At 40.0% G+C, this 19,838-nt stretch overlaps 1 protein-coding gene across 1 annotated transcript in view; it reads left to right on the top strand.

The window, feature by feature from the left end:
- The window catches only part of BRCA2 (BRCA2 DNA repair associated), a 39,973-nt gene that overhangs the window by 7,651 nt on the left and 12,484 nt on the right, over positions 1-19,838 (top strand). The window contains exons 9-17 of the mRNA XM_069882653.1: positions 3,360-4,547; positions 5,420-10,123; positions 11,233-11,325; positions 12,089-12,158; positions 12,534-12,952; positions 13,957-14,147; positions 17,010-17,197; positions 18,925-19,095; positions 19,400-19,751. Coding sequence (XP_069738754.1) covers positions 3,360-4,547; positions 5,420-10,123; positions 11,233-11,325; positions 12,089-12,158; positions 12,534-12,952; positions 13,957-14,147; positions 17,010-17,197; positions 18,925-19,095; positions 19,400-19,751 — 7,376 coding nt within the window. The remainder of the gene's footprint in view (positions 1-3,359; positions 4,548-5,419; positions 10,124-11,232; positions 11,326-12,088; positions 12,159-12,533; positions 12,953-13,956; positions 14,148-17,009; positions 17,198-18,924; positions 19,096-19,399; positions 19,752-19,838) is intronic.

The raw sequence follows: 19,838 nt of genomic DNA, 5'->3' as shown, positions 1-19,838 counted from the left end.
TGGACTGTCCTAAAAGTATTATTCTGTAGTACGTGAAACAATTGTGAAGAAAATGAGTTTAGAATTTGATGAGCGGGGCTGAAACTCCTGGAGTCAGGAGGCATTGTTACTTGCAGAGTGAAAACATACTGCTGCTTATACACTGTAGGCTCAAACGTGCTGAGATAAGTGTAGTTTGTAGTAAACGTATTCAGATAACCAGTAGTCAGTAAGATAGTTCTAGAAATTAAGGATGATTTAATGTCTTGTTCTGTGTTCCAAAATGGCTTATTATTACATCCCATATTGCAGCAGAAGAAGCTGGTTAAAATACTGCCTGGGTAAAAATAAGAGAAATAAGGAACCCATTTCTTTTGAAGTACAAAAGAAAGAGATATCACTAACATCTCGGGTCCAGAGGAGAGCTACACAGATCATCAGAGGGCTGACGCACCTCCCATAAGAGGACAGGCTGAGAGAGAGTTGGGGTAGTTCAGTCTGGAGAAGAGAAGGCTATGAGGAGACTTTATAGTGACTGTCCAGTAACTGAAGATGCTACAAGAAAGCTGGGGAAGGGTGTTTTACAAAGACTTGTAGTTATAGGACATGGGAAAACGGGTATGAACTGGAGAGAGGCAGATTTGGACTAGACATAAGGAGGAGTTACTTCACGATAGGATTGGCAAGGCACTGGCACAGGCTGCTCAGGGAAGCTGTGGCTGCCCCATCCCTGGAGGTGTTCAAGGGCAGGTTGGAAGGGACCTTGGGCAGCCGGATCCTGTGGGAGGTGTCCCTGCCCATGACAGGGGGTTTAGAACAAGATGATCTTTAAGGTCCATTCCAACCCAGACTATTCTATCATTCTATAATTCTGTGATCTTTCTGTCTTCCCACTTTGATGATAGTTAACTTGGTATTTGAAGATGCATTGTGAAAGAAAGACAGCTGAAACCTTGTGTTTGTAGCTTTCAAATGTTGCTCTTCTCTGGAATAGCTTTCTGTTGCCAGGAAAGGCAATCTGTTTTACTAGGTATCTGTTTTGTTTCAGTCAAAGAAAATAAGAGACATCATCATATTGATTTGAATACCTATATGATATTAAGGATATGAGGGGGTTATTTATATTATAGAAGTTGTGTTCTTAGTAGTAGTGAGACTGAATATACACACTCAGTCCAAAGTACAAGAACTACCAAATATTTCAAAGACTTTTTTTTTTTTTATGGACAGTGTGTACTGTTATGTATTAACACTTGAGAATTTCACAGAAGGAGCTAAATTTGCACATAGTCACTAAGCATATTCTTTTATAACCAAATCATTAATCCCTAAGGTTCACATCCCTAGTTTAAGCCAGTCTATGACTGGTCATTGTAACACGAAGCTTCAGGCATCTTGCTGTCGTAGCAGAATTTATAGCTTTGCTTTAGGTATAGAATTGTGGATTTAGAGTTAAAATTCATCAAATGACAAAGGATGAGGACAAGTCAGAGGTACTTAATGCCTTCTTTGCCTCAGTCTTTAACAGTAAGGAAAGTCGTTCCCTGTGTGTACATCCTCAAGAGCTGGAAGAGCAGAACAAAGCTCCAATGATCCACGAGGAGGTGGTTAGAGATTTGCTTGCCCAGCGAGACACCCACAAGTCTATGGGGCCAGCTAAGATCCACCCAAGAGTATTGAAGGACCTGGCAGATATGCTTGCCAAACCCCTTTCCATCATCTTCCAGCTGTCCTGGCTGACTGGGGAAGTTCCACTGGACTGGAGGCTGGCTGATGTTGTGCCCATCTACAAGAAGGGTCGCAGGGAGGATCCAGGGAACTACAGGCCTGTCAGTCTGACCTCAGTGCCAGGCAAAGTCATGGAACAGGTGATCTTGAGTGCTATCATACAGCACATGCAAGAGAACCGGGTGATCAGGCCTAGTCAACATGGGTTCATGAAAGGCAGGTCTTGCCAAACTAACCTGATCACCTTCTATGACAAAGTGACCCACCCGCTGGATGAGGGAAAGGCTGTGGATGTGTCTTCCTGGACTTCAGTAAAGCCTTTGACACAGTTTCTCACAGCATTCTGCTTAGGAAACTGTCAGCCTCTGGCCTGGACAGGCACACACTCTCCTGGGTGGAAAACTGGTTGGATGGCCGGGCCCAGAGAGTGGTGGTAAATGGTGTGAAATCCAGCTGGAGGCCAGTGACAAGTAGGGTTCCCCAGGGCTCAGTGCTGGGTCCAGCCCTGTTCAATGTCTTTATCAGTGACCTGGATGAAGGCATTGAGTGCACCCTTAGCAAGTTTGCAGATGACACTAAACTGGGTGGAAGTGTCGATCTGCTGGAGGGTAGGGAGGCTCTGCAAAGGGATCTGAACAGGCTGGACCGCTGGGCTGAGTCCAATGGGATGAGGTTTAACAAGGCCAAATGCTGGGTCCTGCCCTTGGGGCACAACAACCCTGTGTAGTGCTACAGACTAGCGGAAGAGGGGCTAGAAAGCTGCCCAGGGGAGAAGGACCTGGGTGTGTTGGTTGACAGCCGACTGAACATGAGCCAGCAGTGTGCCCAGGTGGCCAAGAAGGCCAGTGACATCTTGGCTTGTATCAGAAACGGCGTGACCAGCAGGTTCAGGGAGGTTATTCTCCACCTGTACACTGGTGAGACCCCACAGCAAATACTGTGTTCAGTCTGAGCCCCTTGCTGCAAGGAGGATGTTGAGGCTCTGGAGCATGTCCGGAGAAGAGCAACGGAGCTTGTGAAGGGGCTGGAGAACAAGTCTTATGAGGAGCGGCTGTGGGAACTGGGGTTGTTTAGCCTTGAGAAGAGGAGGCTGAGGGGAGACCTTATTGCTTTCTGCAATTACTGGAAAGGAGGTTGTAGAGAGGAGGGAGCTGGCCTCTTCTCCCAAGTGACAAGGGACAGGACAAGGGGGAATGGCCTCAAGGTCTGTCAGGGGAGGTTCAGGCTGGACATCAGAAAAAATATTCCACAGAAAGGGTCATTGGGCACTGGAACAGGCTGCCCAGGGAGGTGGTTGAGTCGCCATCTCTGGAGGTATTTAAAAGATGGGTGGATGAGGTGCTGAGGGGCATGGCTTAGTGTTTGATAGGAATGGTTGGACTCAATGATCCAGTGGGTCTTTTCCAACCTAGTGATTCTGTGATCTCCATGTGTGGCCTTTGCCTCCTATTTCCTCTAACAGCTGCTGTTGAAAGGGAGCATACTTTAAAGACAGATAGATTTATTTTTCCGATCTCACTCCTGAGTAAAGGTAATAGCCATAAAATTGAAAGCTGTATTTACCTATAAAAACACAATGCTGTTCCTAAGTTGTTTCCTAAACTTGATTTTTTTACTTTTTTTCCTCTCTCCATCTTCTCTTACCTATTTAGAGTCAGAGTTGTTAGATGGCTTGTTTGACGGGATGAATAGCTTTGAGGATACGTTCAGCATGCCTGCTAAGTCCAATGGAACACTTCTGCTGATGCCACATCCTCTGGATGCAGTAGAGAAATGTGAAGTAAACTCGGAGAAAGCACAGGGGAAGGGGGATAATCCTACTGAACAGCCTGTTGGAAGAAAGACTGGTATTTCTCAGGAAGTGAAAACAACTAGCTGGCCTGAAAAAAGCCACTCTGTTGAAATGAAGGATTCTTTACTCCAAAACACAGATGAAGGTACAGGGGATGGTAAAGATGGATGTTTAATAGGGCACAAAAAGGAATTGGAATCACTTGGGATCGTAGGAGATGTGCAAGATTATAGAACAGACAGGTCCTATGAGAATGAGAAGCCTGTGAAAGAAGACGTGCCATCTTCATCAAGCCAGTGGTCTCAACTGAACTTATCCGATCTTGATGTAACTCGCTTGGAAGTGTCTATATGTAGCTCTCCACCCTTTGAGTTATGTAGAGAGAAAAATTTAGAAGAGAAGTCAGTACTTATTACCAAAGATGATGCTGTGGAAACATCTTTACTGACTAGTTCAGGTTTGGCAAAAGCACAAAAACTGTTGAGTGTCAGTTGGTCAGAAAAATGCTGTGAAGTGAAAAATTCCAAAAACAACCCAGCATCGGAAAAAGCTCCAGCAAAATCTGTGTCTCTGAGTTTTCAGGATCCAAAGTTCATAAAAGGATGTGCAGCTGAGAAGGTTCCCAGAATGAACTTCTTAAACTATAATTCCTTTTTAATTGAAAGTACAAATGTCACAGAGTATTCTGTAGTCTACAACAGCAGCTTTTCCAAGTGTATAAAAGCAACTTCTAAATCCATCGTAACTGATGTTCTATCTCACACGCTTCTATGTAATGCTACATCTCCAGATAATTGTGATGACATACATTTAACTAATAGTGAAAATACTCTTACAAAGTCTGACTTTAAAAGCTTGAATATGTTATCCAGCATGAGAAAGAGATCCAAGAGATTTATTTATACAATAAATAATACTTTACTGTATCAAGAAGAAAAAATACAGAAAGAAGTAACCTCTGAGTTTCCTGTTCATCCTGTATTATCGCATTCAGAATCTGATTTGTGTGAATTTAAAGGTTGTCACATGGCCAGTGTTGACAAGCAAGGTATATTATTAAGCTTTTCATCACTTGTGGCAGATCCTGTATTTATTTCTTAAGAACCTTTTCTTTAAATGTTTTAAATAAAATCATGTAAAGTCTTGTATTTGCGATAAAGTAGCTCTGCAACTGACTCAGCTGGAGATAGGGAGTTGGCCTGCTTATAATAATAGGAACAGAATAACATTATTTTCAATCAATCTGCTGCTAAGTTACTGGTTTAGTCTCAGCTTAGTTTCTGCAATAGAAACTTCCACCTTAAACTGTTAATCTAATTGACAAGCTTAATTATCTTTGTCAATGCTGTTTAGACATCCTTAGTGTCAAGGGCCATCCTGAGTTTATAACTTTTACGGGGTCATAAAGAATGGTAAACTGTTGTTACTTTTCTAAAATTAGGTGTTCTAGGACTGTACATCTGTTTCTTCCAGAAGCACAAAGTTTTTTAAAAAACAAACTATATCATGAAAGGAAGCACGTATTTCTATTTTTAAAAGCTGTTGTTATTGCTAGAATGATTGCTTAATATTAGTAATTTAAATGCTCTTTAAAGTTTGACACAATCCTTATGTTGAGACTTTAAGAGTGGAAGCACATCTCTTCAAATTTTGTTACAACTAAAAATCAGCCTTATTTTTAACTGACAGCATTATCTGCAGGCTGCTTGTCTCTGGCTATTAGAACATGATTACATTAAACAGATCTCCAATATTGTAATTTGAAAACAGAAGTATTGTTTATGGTATCAGTGTTAAGCATGTGTAGAAATGATCTTATGAGCCAAAATTTTGTGAAAATCTGAATTTGAATTTGCTTGAATAAATGAGAACTACTTTATTAACATGATTTTCTTTTTTCTGTATTGTCTTCTCTTATAGACTTGCTTCTTTCTGAGAGAAAACATTTGCCATCAAATATTAAGGGAAATAATTTCAGCACTTGTACTTTAAAAATGGATGTAATGGATAACTCATTTGGTAATGCCTTCAACAACAGGCTGAAGCAACAAGACCTGAGAGTCTTGAGGGAAAATGCAAGAGAGGATCAACCTGCTACATCATTAAAATCCCTGGAAGTATCTAATGCACAGAAAGAAGATACAACAGATTCTTTAAACAGTGAAATAATTTCAAATATAAAACGTAAAGTTCTAACTTCGGCACGCCTAATGGCAAGAAAGTGTTCTAGATTGCTCCCTAAAGGCTGTTGCTTAGAGAAAGGCGAGGAGGATAAGCACATTAGTGCTGATGTGAACAATGGGTCTACTGTACCTCAGAACCTGAAAGAACTTGTGTGGCCTCCTTCTAGGGACAAGGAGCACTTGGTTGATATGCACCATGACACAATGTCTGTTACCCACAACGGTTTCAATAATACTTCGGGTCAGATCAACTTTGGCATAAATGGAGTCAGGAGTGATTGTTGCAGTATGATATCAACAAATAAAAAGCATGCTACAGATGAGCAGTCAGTAGTTGACTGCAGCAAAGTGTTTGGACATTTGGGAATAAACTGCTCAGAAAACTACAGTACTGGATTAAAACAAGGGAAGAAAAAAGATGTAGCTGCCTTTTCAGAAGTTGTAGCCAGCAACGAAGAGCTGAAGTCTGTTGAAAATACTGAAAGCCCTCAAGCAGCTGCTTTCAATAATGTAGAGATTGCTAAAGAATGGTTAGATTGTGTAGATGATAAATCCTTAAATGAAATAATTTCTGAAGTAGATAAACAAGTAGCACCAATGTATTCCAGTGATGAGGCAAATGAGAACCAAAAATGTAAAGGAAAATCAGGAAATCTTACTGCACGCAGTTTGAATCTGGGCTTTGGTGGCTTTCAGACTGCTTCCAATAAGCAGATTAAATGCTCTGAAGTCAGTCTAGCAAAGGGCAAAATGCTGTTCAAAGATATTGAAAATGAATGCTTTGAAGTCTCTTCTGTGGAGAGAGCCAGAAACTTTTCAAATGGAGTTAAAGAGGAGAATACGTTCTTCTCGGATTCAGAAAGCAAGTTGGGCAGGAACTTGACTGATTCTTTGGATTTACAGACAACTTTTCTTGAGCCCACAACTTTTCTTGAGCCACAGTTTATTCCACATAAGGTCGGGTTGTGTAAAAGCTTTCCAAGAAGTCAATCCTTGCAAGAAACAAATCAGACTTTGACTGCAAGTCAAGAAGCTGAAATTGCTGAGTTATCCAGTATCCTGGAAGAAACAGGTAGTCAGTTTGAGTTTACACAGTTTAGAAAGCAAAACAACATTCTACAAAGTCAGGTCTTCCAACAGTTTGGAACTGTAGAAACACATGGAACAACAAATGTGGAAAATACTTCTGAAACAAGGAAAGATGCTGATTTCTGTAGCACTTTGAAATGTGAAAATCAAGTAAAAAATGACACATGTGGTATTAAGAAGGAAGACCCAGTTGAAGACTCTGAAGTGGTAGAATATGAAAAAGGAAACACAGCAGTTTTCCATAAAAATGAGAAAAAGGTTACTTTTGCTAACTTAGACAGAAATGAAAGCTGGGCATCTCATGGGGGCTTTCCAGGAGCTACCCAGGTTGGGTTTTCTGATTTCGTAGGCTTTACTTCAGCTGGAGGGAAAAAAATAAATATTTCTAAGGAGGCTTTGACCAGATCTGCAGAGCTCTTCAGGGACTTGGATGATGGTAACTATTTGTTTAAATCTTCTGGAACTAGTACTAGATGTCACAATTCAAATGGCCATATGTCTTCTAACTGTGGTTTTGCTAGATGCCTGACAACAGAAAATGAAGGAAAACCAGTTTTTGCTTCAGATTTCAAAAGCACAAGTGCCATTTCCTACCACGCACAGAAAAAAAATGAGGTAAATAACCTTTCATTTAGGGAAGATGCGGAAAATCAAATTAAACAATCAATAAATGATAATGGAAATGTTCATTTCAGTAGTACTAACACTATCATCAACAGTCTGTCATCCATTAAAAAACATAACCAGCATCACAGAACTTCCAAACAGTTTTTTAATCAAGGCGATTGCCAAGTTGAAGGTACTTTGTGGGAAGATCCACTAGTTGCAACATGTCTGGGAGGCATTATTACAACTGCAGAAGAACATCATTTAAGCATATCAGATGAAATGGAAAACCTGTCTGCTAATCAGAAAGGAGAAGATGGAAAAGAAAATGAACACTTGTCACAAAAATTTGAAACTCCAGCTGGTGGTGATATATCCATTTCTGATGCCACTTTGGATCATTCTCCACGCTTGCTCTATGTACAGTGTGGAGAAAGAGACATAAATGTTTTGGAGGACTCTGAGAAACAAAAGATAAATCATAAAAATATGGAAGGAGAAAACGCCACCCATGATAAGAACCTGTTAATGAATAAATGCAGAAATCAAATACATTCCAAACAAGAGCTCGATGTTGGAAAAAATGAAGAGAAAGGGAGTTATCTGACTGGTTTTCAGACTGCTAGTGGCAAGAAGATAATAGTTGCTGATGGACTTATGGCTAAAGCTGAACAATTTTTTTCAGAAAATGTTGATGTAGGAAAGGAACACAGTGACAATTTTGGAAGCCCTTTAAAGAAAAGGAAATGTGTTAAAAACTCCAAAGACTCTGATTTATACATTGAAAATATTGCTCGGTGTCATCCGGAAGAACTTGATTTTAATAAAAAGCTTGTTCTTGAAGAACATGAAATTCAATTTAAGCAGACAGTAGAGAGCAGTCCCATTAAACACACTATGATTCTTGATAGTGTTGAAGTAGATGGAGTTGTTAATTTAGGTGACAATGGTGTAAGAGGTTTGGTAACTTCATATGCACATAAAAAAGATGATGCCAGATCTGGAAAGTCAGAATTGGAATCCTTCTCCAGACAGCAGCGTGGTGATTTAAGTTCAGCACGCTTGTCTAAAGATGGTAAACACATGCATGATTTTCCTGTGCATTCTACTTCATCTCTGCATGTAATGAAGATATCAAATGACCTGGAAGATAATTCTGTGCCTGGGGATACAAAAAATACTTTATTAATTAAGGACAGTGACAATGAATCTAATCGAGCCCTCATTTTGACTTCAAAAAGTGGCTCTTCACCTCTGAACTGTGACAGTAAGGAGTTTGCCTTAGAGCATCTCAGTGAACCTTGTGCTGATGCAAACTGCTTCAGAGACACCATAGTTAATGCTTGCCAAAACCAGTTGCTAGTTGGTCTAGATGAAACTAAATTAACCAACTTAAAAGAAATGGCACTGAATCTTGAAAATAAAAAGGGTGACACAAAAAAAATTGTGTTTAGTACAGCAAAAGGTAAAGCCGTTTCTGTTTCAGAAAGTGCATTAGCAAGAGTCAGACAAGCGTTTCAAGATGACTGTGGTGAAGCTGTGAAATGTGAAATCGAGACTAACTCAAGAACAAATCAAACTGAAATTGCTGGAAATTCATCTCCCGTCATTCATGCTGAGAGTCCTAAATGCACTAAGGATTTAATTGCTACAAGAAATGAAGAGGTTAATTCAGCCACATCCTGTTTTATTAAAGTAAATGCAACTGCTAGTGAAAATGGTCACGAAGGTGAGAACACATTTGTAGATGAAAAATCTGTTCCAAATTCTCAAATAGGATGCTTTGAAATGAACGTTAAGCTTTTACAGCACTTGTCTGTTCCAGAGAAGCAGATAAAGCAGTCACATTGTTCCATAAGCAATCTTGGATTTTTTAGTACAGCGAGTGGTAAGCCTGTACAGCTGTCAGAGGAATCACTCAGGAAAGCTAGACAGCTCTTTTCTGAAATGGAAAGTAATAATTCATCACATGTACAAGAAGCATTTTTAGCTCAAGAAGTTGTTGAAAAGTCCGAAATGCACACTCAAGTAGCGCCTAGGAAAATGCAGATAGTGTTACCAAAAGAGGAAGAAAATACTAGCACTGAATTGATTTCAGATCCTGCTTTTGGGTTCAGCACTGCAAGTGGGAAACAGGTAAAAGTCTCTAAACATGCCTATGAAAAAGCAAAGGCAGTTTTAAAAGAACCTGATGACTTTTTCAGCAGTGGGCTTTGCATTACAGATCAACTTAGTTTAATTAAAGAGAGTGGTCAGCATGGAAAATCTTTAACTGATAAAGTGATCTCAGAATCCAAAATTGAAAAAAGCTGCAATGAAGACTTGGACTTAAAAAGCATCTTCCCTGAGGAAATGAAGTCTTTTCCAAGCACTCACCATATCAAAATGCCTAAGTACATACCACATAGTAAGAAAAACAAGCAGTTAATGTCATTTAAAAATAACTTTCAGCAAGAGGAGATTAGATCTTTCGGAAAAGGGCAGCTGAATCTGGGGATGAAAACAGAGTCTAAAGCAATTTCACGCATTGCTACTGCTAAAGCAGAAATGAATATTAATCTTCTGCAAACTCCAAAAAGTTACTTGGAAGTGGAGGCTGTGGAAAGTGCAAGAGCTTTTATGGAAGATGATCTTTCTCATTCTGGAGTAGAAATTAATGCTGCACAGTCCTTCAGTGGCAGATTGGATAGAAATTTTCAAAGTAAGACCTTTGGGAAGAGGCGCTTGGAAGAAACAAACTCATGTGGTAGGTCTTTGTCTTATATATTCATACTCTTGTCTAGTGGGTTGTTTGAGGGGTTTTGGCATGTCATGTTGACATAGGTCGTTGAGAAGTTAAAAGTTCCTTCTCTAGGTGTCAATAAGCTAAAATTATGATTAGTAATTCTGAAGGTGTGTGGGTTTTGCTGTTTTATCGTGTTATGGAGGAAAGCTACTGCTCCGTTCAGACTTTTTTTTTTTTTTCCCCTGCACATCTCTGGTGGGTTTTCATTGAAAAATGAGTAGTAGGATCTCCATTTTCACATTTTTGTGCCTTGTAGGTGAGGACAAGGTTTGACTTGTAATGAGAGCGCTAGTCTTGTATGAAAAATAGTTGTTGGTCTAAATAACACTGTTTCTTACCATATAAACTAATCTGTCTTAGGGCTGAAGTGTTGGTACTTAAAGCTTGCGCAGTCACCCAGATCTGTTCGGGGAACTGGGCCACCTGAAAACTCTTTATGGAAGGGTAGATTGCAGCAGAGTTGCTGCCTAGCTGCTCAAGTTCAGATACAAAGGTCAGGCAGGCTACTACGAGAAGGTTTGAGTAGGTGTGAGAAGGCAGCTAGAACTCGTATCAGTCCAACTTAAACAGCTGTGAGACATTTAAACCATATCCTTAGTTACAGCTACTGTAATTGATGTGTTAAACACTTTTTTAGAATTCTGTAGGGACTCTGAAAGTACAAAAGATGATGCAGGTGCGCTGTGCTGGTGGTATCCACTGTGGTGCACTTTCCGAGGCAGACTGTTGTGAGTATGTTTGACAACTTAAGGCTCACAAATCTTTGGTTTGGACGGAACTGACCACAAAAGATTCTGCAACAGAGTTCATCATATGGAGTCTTGAAATCATTCTTGGTTACACAATATTCAGTCATTCTGAACAGAAGAAACTTGCAGATGATGGTAAAGTAGCTCTGTGTTTGAAAAGGCCATTTAATACAGATGTGTGATCTGGAAATTTGCTACTTCTGCTTGCTCTGAGTTCTTGAATGTTTTATTGAGAAATTATAATTAACTCATACAGTATTGGTAAGAAAATGAAACAAAAAAAAGGAACATTACTTTTAAAAGTCTGTGGTTTTATCCTAGGGGAACCTCCAATTAAAAGGCAGCTACTGCTTGAATTTAACAGAACGAAGACTTCCCCCAGATCTTTGAAAGCTTCAAAAAGCACCCCTGATGGTAATTTTAGTTTTCTTGTGTTCTAAATGGCAAGCTGATATAGGTTGTTACCTTCTTCAATTTGCAATAAACTAGCTTAGAAGATTTCTTTTAACTGCTTCTTTTATTAATATAGTCAAGGAAATCCAGGGAAGCTGCTATTGTAATGTCTCTGCTGACTTGAAATCACTCAACTAATGGTAGGCCTTATAGTGTAGAATCCAAATATATTACAATGTACTACTTCTGCAAGAACTGGTTTAATTTCCAGGTTGCTAGGAATTCATCCTGGATCTAAATCTCACAAATTCTACTCTCGGTAGGAAGAATATATTTTATTAAGCTATCATTTATCAATTAAAAACTATTATCTAGTGGAAAATTAGATGGTATTGGTATTTTCATCATATAATAATTGGTGAAGGATACACTTACTAGTAGGTGTCTACACTACAGATTATTTTGATATTTCAAGCCAGTATTAAGGAGCTCTAAATTGACTGGTGAGCTTAGCTGGAATAAAATATGTGATAAACATTTCCATTTCAGGAGCCTAAAAATGTCTTGCAGGTTCACAGATAGGAACTTTTGAGAGTTCTGCATTGGGACCACTTATCCTTTATATCGGTCATGCACTAGCATGAAGATGTTCATATAAAAAACCTATATTGGAGAAGGGGGAAGAACAAAGCTGTTTAAATCCACTCTGGAACCTTTTCTATATGTTTATATCTATCCATGTAATGTACCATTTAAAACATATTTTTTTCTAATTATCTTGTAGGCATTTTCAAAGACAGAAGAAAATTTATGTACCATGTTCCATTAAAACCCGTAACTTGTCAACCTTTTGGGTAAGAAATTGATACTATGTTTTGGAGTTCTTCTAATGCAATTTCTTAAAACCTTGCAAGCTCTTGTAACTTTTAAAAGATATGTAGTAGTAAATTCCTACCCAACTTTATAAATGACTAACAGTTTTACTTCAAAATTAAGATATTCAGTTGCCATATAACCCACGTTGCTGCAGTAGATCAGTGAGGTGCTGACCAACTTTTACACTTGCATTTCTCAATAGACTGAAATTAGCAATTCAATTTTAAAAATGTCAAAGACTTTTTATTGACGTAGTCTTCAAAGTTGTATTATTAAATAAGGAATATCAAAATCCTGACGAAGAGTTTTGTTAGGAAGCTGAAACCTGTATGCTTAAATGTTTTCATCTGTAGGGCTACTAAGGAACGACAAGAAGTCAAGAATCCTACCCTTACTCTACCAGATCAAGACCTCAAAGGATTCAAATCTAAACCTGCCATTTTTCAGCACTGTGCACTGAGGCAGTCTTCAAGTGGGACTTCAGAGGTTTCTACTCCATCTAAGTCCCCAGCAAAAGAGAGTGAAAAAACAAGGAGTTTGTACAAATCTGGCAAAACTGTTAAAAGTTTTATTCCACCCTTCAAAACCAAGCAAACATTTTCTGCATGTGAACAAGGCAGCAGCAAAAGATGTGACTCACCAATCAGCAAAAATGTAACTGAAGAGACAGAAATAAATTGTATCACAGCTGAAGAAAATATTTCTGAACCTCAGGATCACCAGTCTTGCATCCAGCATGCAGCAGACTCTGACCTAGGAAATGACAATTTAGGTATTTTCAGACTTTGATCACTTACTTATTGTGAGTACTCCCAAAACCGAACCTTTAAGGTTTTTGCACATTCTGTCAGATGTCTTTTTTAAATAAAGGAAGCTTATTTTTAACCTTGGAGTTGGAGGTGGGGTGGTAATGGTGCAGGAAAATGGGGAAATAATTACTTTCCTAATATTCTATATTGCATTCCTAATGAAGCATATGCATCTCATCTCCAAAGTTAATTAAAAACAAGAGCAATTTCTTTTCACACAGTGCCTGAGAAAGAAATGTTTAAGATGGCTTATGTGTCACTTGATTTTATATACATCTTAAGTAAGATATTCTAGGAACTTAAAGACTAGTCTCGCTAGACTTCATTCACATTTATAGTAGCTTGTTTTCATTGTTTTCGAATTAAAATACAGGCTTAACAATATAAATGGTTGATTGTGCTATTTGCAAAGAGGCAGAGTTTAAATGCTCAACTGTTTGATTTTATTTAGCAGATGGGCTTATGCCTTCTAAGGTCTCTTGAATGTTCCAGTGTTTATAATTTCTGCAACTTACAATCAAATAATCAGGATTTTTTCAGAAGGACTCATTGTATGTAGTTCACAGTGAATGAACATTTGTAGGATTAGATCCCAGATTTGCACATCAAAATCTCAGGACTACAGACTTTGTAGTCATCATCAACTGATGTCTGTTCATTTGGAGTTTTCTGTGAAGATAGAGTTCAGTCTGATGAGAAAAATATGTGGATTCAAGTTTAGTTTGGGGACTTACGTAGTCGTATTCATTTCATAGCATTCATTTCCTATAAATATTATTCAAATGCCTTCAGTAAACACTGCTTTTTAAATACATTAAACTTTGAATATTTAGACTGCTGCAGTTTCTAAAAATCTGCAGAGTGCTGTAGAAAATACGCTTCTCAATCTGCTTTTATAGTGTGACTGTATATCTTAAATGGAGATACACTGTAAAAAAAGGTTTTGATGACTTTTTTTTCTTTGCAGCTATGGTCAAGATGGTGACAAATCTCCGCTGTGCCAGAGATCTGCAGGAAATGAGAATTAAAAAGAAATATAGGCAAAATATTAGCGCACAACCAGGCAGTCTTTATGTCATTAAAACATCTGCAAGAAATAGAATCTCTCTGAAAACTGCAGTAGAAGAGAAATCTCCTGGTTTTTATTCTATGGAAGAGGTACATTGATAACTTCTTACTGTGTGTCTTTCCTGGGTTCTTGTTCCCTAAAACAACCAAAAATCCCTTGCTACTTTTGAATAGATACATTCTTCAGTTTTGAGATAAGAAGGCCTTGTAGGGGATGTGGCGGTAGGTGGACGCCTAGGACTAAGCGACCATGAGATTATAAAATTTTCTGTTCTAGGTGAAGTGAAGAGGGTGGTTAGCAAGACGGTAACATTAAATTTCCAGAGGGCTGACTTTGATCTCTTCAGCAGGCTGGTTGGTGAAGTCTCATGGGAGACAGTACTCAAGGGCAAGGGAGCCCAGGAGGGCTGGGAGCTCTTCAAAGGGGTGGTCCTAGCAGCTCAGGAGAAAGCCATCCCCGTGGTCCGGAAAAAAAGCCGGCAGGGGAGAAAGCCAGCTTGGTTGAATAGAGAGATCTTGAGGGATATCAAGAAGAAAAGAAATGTTTATGGCCTCTGGAAGAAGGGACAGGCCTCTTGGGTGGACTACAGGAGGGAAGTGAGATTGTGTAGGGAAAAAATCAGAAGGGCTAAGGCTCAGCTAGAAATTGGATTGGCCAAGTCAGTGAAAGATAACAAAAAATCTTTCTACAAATATATAAATAATAAAAGGCGGACTAGGGAGACCATACAGTCCCTATTGGACACAGAAGGGACAACAGTAACAGGGGATGAGGAAAAGGCTGAGGTACTTAATGCCTTCTTTGCCTCAGTCTTTAGTCGTAAGGAGGGTCGTTCCGCCTGTGTACAAACCCAGGAGCTAGAGGAGCAAAATGAGGCTCCCATGATCCAAGAGGAGGTGGTCAGAGCCTTGCTAGCCCGACTGGACAGTCACAAGTCTATGGGGCCGGACGGGATTCACCCTAGGGTACTGAAGGAGCTGGCGGATGTGCTGGCCAAACCCCTTTCCATCATCTTCCAACAGTCCTGGAAGACTGGGGAAGTCCCACTGGACTGGAGGCTGGCTGATGTTGTGCCCATCTACAAAAAGGGCCGCAGGGAGGACCCAGGAAACTACAGGCCTGTCAGTCTGACCTCAGTGCCAGGGAAAGTCATGGAACAGGTGATCTTGAGTGCTATCATGAAGCACATGCAAGAGAACCCGGTGATCAGGCCCAGTCAACATGGGTTCACTAAAGGCAGGTCTTGCCAGACTAACCTGATCGCCTTCTATGACAAAGTGACCCGGCTACTGGATGAGGGAAAGGCTGTGGATGTGGTCTTCCTGGACTTCAGCAAAGCCTTTGACACAGTTTCTCACAGCGTTCTGCTTGAGAAACTGTCAGCCTCTGGGCTGGACAGGCGCACACTCTCCTGGGTGGAAAACTGGTTGGATGGCCGGGCCCAGAGAGTGGTGGTAAATGGTGTGAAATCCAGCTGGAGGCCAGTGACAAGTGGGGTTCCCCAGGGCTCAGTGCTGGGTCCAGCCCTGTTCAATGTCTTCATCAATGACCTGGATGAAGGCATCGAATGCACCCTTAGCAAGTTTGCAGATGACACTAAGCTGGGTGGAAGTGTCGATCTGCTGGAGGGTCGGGAGGCTCTGCAAAGGGATCTGAACAGGCTGGACCGCTGGGCAGAGTCCAATGGCATGAGGTTTAACAAGGCCAAATGCCGGGTCCTGCACTTGGGGCACAACAACCCTGAGCAGTGCTACAGACTGGGAGAAGTCTGTCTAGAAAGCTGCCTGGAGGAGAGGGACCTGGGGGTGTTGGTTGACAGCCGACTGAATATGAGCCAGCAGTGTGCCCAGGTGGCCAAGAAGGCCAATGGCATCTTGGCTTGTATCAGAAACGGCGTGACCAGCAGGTCCAGGGAGGTTATTGTCCCTCTGTACTCGGCACTGGTGAGACCGCTCCTCGAATACTGTGTTCAGTTCTGGGCCCCTCACCACAAGAAGGATGTTGAGGCTCTGGAGAGAGTACAGAGAAGAGCAACAAAGCTGGTGAAAGGGCTGGAGAACAGGCCTTATGAGGAGCGGCTGAGAGAGCTGGGGTTGTTTAGCCTGGAGAAGAGGAGGCTGAGGGGTGACCTCATTGCTCTCTACAACTACCTGAAAGGACGTTGTAGAGAGGAGGGAGCTGGCCTCTTCTCCCAAGTGACAGGGGACAGGACAAGAGGGAATGGCCTCAAGCTCCGACAGGGGAGGTTTAGGCTAGACGTTAGGAAAAAATTCTTTACAGAAAGGGTCATTGGGCACTGGAACAGGCTGCCCAGGGAGGTGGTTGAGTCACCTTCCCTGGAGGTGTTTAAGGCACGGGTGGACGAGGTGCTGAGGGATATGGTTTAGTGTTTGGTAGGAACGGTTGGACTCGGTGATCCGGTGGGTCTCTTCCAACCTGGTTATTCTGTGATTCTGTGATTCTGTGAAGTGTTTACAGTAGCTGTTATACCAGTTGCTATAGTTGTAAGTAGTTTTGTGTATCCACAGATTTTAAGACAGTTTTAAATAAAGGTCACAAATGTCTCTGTAGTGTTATTATGAAACAAGAAGCATCAAACAAGGAAAAAATCCACCAATTATGGCTGCTATTGACTTTTAACCCATAGGAAGAGCTGTTTTAGGATAACACGTGGTTAAAATTTAAGTTTGGGGAATGTCTATATCAAAAGCCTCTTGCTGTTGGTACAGTGCAGGTACAAAGCCAGTTAAATTTTTTTAAAGCATGCTGTGATGCTGTTCTGCTAAAACAACTACTGGGTGTTCTTCCATTCTCCTTGGATTACTTATGAAATGACAAGGTCAGATAAAAGCTGGCTCAAGCTCAAGAATATATTTCATGTAAATGAAACCCCTCAGCTGAATTTTTACTGTATAGTCATTATTCTGTCTTTTTCATCTAATTTTTTTCAGCTTTATACATACGGTGTTTCAACACATTGCATGCACGTTAACAGCACAAATGCAGAATCTTTCCAGTTTCTCATCAAAGACTTTTTCAGTAAGGAGTATTTATTAGCTGGAAATGGGATGCAGCTTGCTGATGGAGGATGGCTAATACCTACGGATGAGGGAAAAGCTGGAAAAAAGGAATTTTACAGGTACTGTTACTTATGAACTTGAGGTAAATGTCTTGTTTATTAGCTAGTAATTCTCTTATCCCTTAGAATAAATCCAACGCAAGCACCTTTTAAAGCCTCTGACTACTATTTTACTGTGCATTTTTAGTGTACCTCTGCTACTGTAACTAAAGGCATTGTAGGATCGTAAATTTAGTATTTAAACTAGTGTTGTTAGTAATCTTCACTAAGCATCAAAGAAAACGTACAAAGCCAATATATAAAATTCCTGGGGACTCTTCAACAGAGTAAATAATCTAGAAAAAATTATCAAAAACTATCAATTTAGCGTTTTACCACTTTAGTACTAATTGGTTTTGGTTTTGTTTTCAAGTGGAAAAGGATTTATTTCAGTTGGGCTCTAGAGTTTTTTGTGGCAATGAAGGTTGATTGGTGACTGCTTAGGGCTTCTTTGGCAGGATAACATGGAAAATATGGTTTTCAATATAATCTTTTCTAAAACTGAATTACCAAAAATAAGCTAGGTTTGTAGTATTATTTAAGGAAGTCAAGATTTCAGTAGTAAAACTCACTGATTCATTCAAGTTTTCTCTGAGTATATGTAAGAGGACAAAAAAAACCACGCACAAACAATCCTTGTTCTTACACTCCTCCTGGCCCTACTGTCTCTCCTTTTGCAGGTCACTTAAGATTACCTGTAAAGAAGTGAATGCGTTGAGTGCCTCTCTGCTGAACGCTTTCGTAGAAATTGTTTTGTTTTACTGTAAGCAAATTTGTACATTATAACTTCCTCAAAAGCATGTGCAGCAGAACAAGGAGCTACCACTGTACTGTTGTTCCTACAAAACTTAAGAAAATACCATTATTTTCTGATTTCCTCTGTAAGTCTGAGATGCTCTTCCTTCAGCTCAGCATCACTGTTGATACGCATTCACACAAACACTCAAGGCAGGGACCTGTATTTGAGTAGTATTTGTAGCCAAGCATGCATTGCTAACCCTAGTAGTATCAGGATTCAAGTGGACTGCAACATTTGCTTCCCAGTACCAAAGCGTGTCAGAGTGAGGTCTGTCCCAAGCTCAAGGACTCTGTTTTCCTTTTAAAGTCTGAGTTAGTAAAGTTGGTGCCAGTATGGGAAAATCGACTGGTATGAGGTGTGTACTTCCATGTTGTGATCTGTACTTCCTCATGGAAAAAAGTGCTTTCTGTTCTTGCTTTCTGTGGTCACTCAATGGAGAGAAGAAAGTTTTTCAGTAGTAACTGAAATTTCTTTGAAATATGTCATCCACATGCATGCTTAAAAAAAAAAAAAAGAAACAAAACCAAAACAGCCAAACCACAACTCTAGAAACTGTGAAGTAGAAGGGAATGGGTTGTAATGAACTCGTCAAGCAAGCAGGGGTAATTGCAGGACTGAGAGGGAGTAGAGCACACCTCTGTCCCTCTCTCTGTGCATAACTGTGTGTAGCCAAAAGAACTTGCCCCTGGAGCCTACTGTTAGGGTCAGAAGTCTCTGTTTCAAGAATGCAGGCAGGTATGCACATGCATGCTGCGTACAAGGACAAAACTTCAGTATTCAGACAATAACCAGATCAGGTTATGCAATGTAACCTCCCTGTTTTCACTGTAATAAATATTCCTTTGTTAATGTTGCCTATGTACATATGATAAATACAATGCTAGGGAAAAATAAGCACGTAAAAACTTATGGTGGAATTTAGGTTAATATATTAACAATTTATCTGCAGAGCCCTTTGTGACACTCCTGGTGTGGATCCCAAGCTAATAACAGAGGCCTGGGTTTACAATCACTATAGGTGGATCGTATGGAAATTGGCAGCCATGGAAGTGTCTTTTCCACACGAATTTGCTAACAGATGTTTAACACCAGAAACTGTTCTGTTTCAGCTGAAATATAGGTAAGCGTATAGCAACGTATTTAGAATCATTATTTGTGATACCATATACTTTCTAGTTTATAATATTATCAAATAAGCATCTCTACTTTGCATGTACTCTTTATCAGAATGGTTGTATTGTTAATCTTATTCATATTGATATTAAAATTGCAGTGTGTTATTTGCAGAAATTTAGGTAACTTTCACTTTGCTACCTAATTGCGTAGACTGAGTAAGCAATGGTTTGCTATAATAGTTTTTTAAGGAAAAACATCATCATGGATTTTGTTTACTTTAACAGAGTGTCACGGGTTCTCTTTTGTAGGTATGATTTGGAAGTTGATAAAAGTAAACGATCAGCAATCAAAAAAATAACAGAGAGAGATGATGCGGCAGGTAAAACTCTTGTACTGTGTATTTCTAAAATCATATCACTAAACACTGTCGTATCTCCTAGCTGTAGCAATAAGAATGTGGAAAGTACAAAAGCAGCAGCAATAATTGAAGTTACTGATGGCTGGTATGGCCTTCGTGCTCTTCTGGATCCACCTCTCAAAGCTTTCTTACATAGAGGAAGGCTGACTGTTGGTCAGAAGATCATAGTGCACGGAGCAGAACTTGTTGGCTCTCAAAATGGATGTACACCACTGGAAGCTCCAGATTCCCTTATGTTAAAGGTAAAACAGAACATTAGTTCAGCTTGATTGGATGTGGCCAAGAGATATGATAAATATTATTTACTCAGAAAAGGTTTTGTCAGGGCT

Source organism: Phaenicophaeus curvirostris, chromosome 1 (genome assembly GCF_032191515.1).
Source record: "Phaenicophaeus curvirostris isolate KB17595 chromosome 1, BPBGC_Pcur_1.0, whole genome shotgun sequence".
In the NCBI taxonomy this organism is placed as follows: Eukaryota; Metazoa; Chordata; class Aves; order Cuculiformes; family Cuculidae; genus Phaenicophaeus; species Phaenicophaeus curvirostris.
This window is presented reverse-complemented; position numbering and strand designations above follow the sequence as displayed.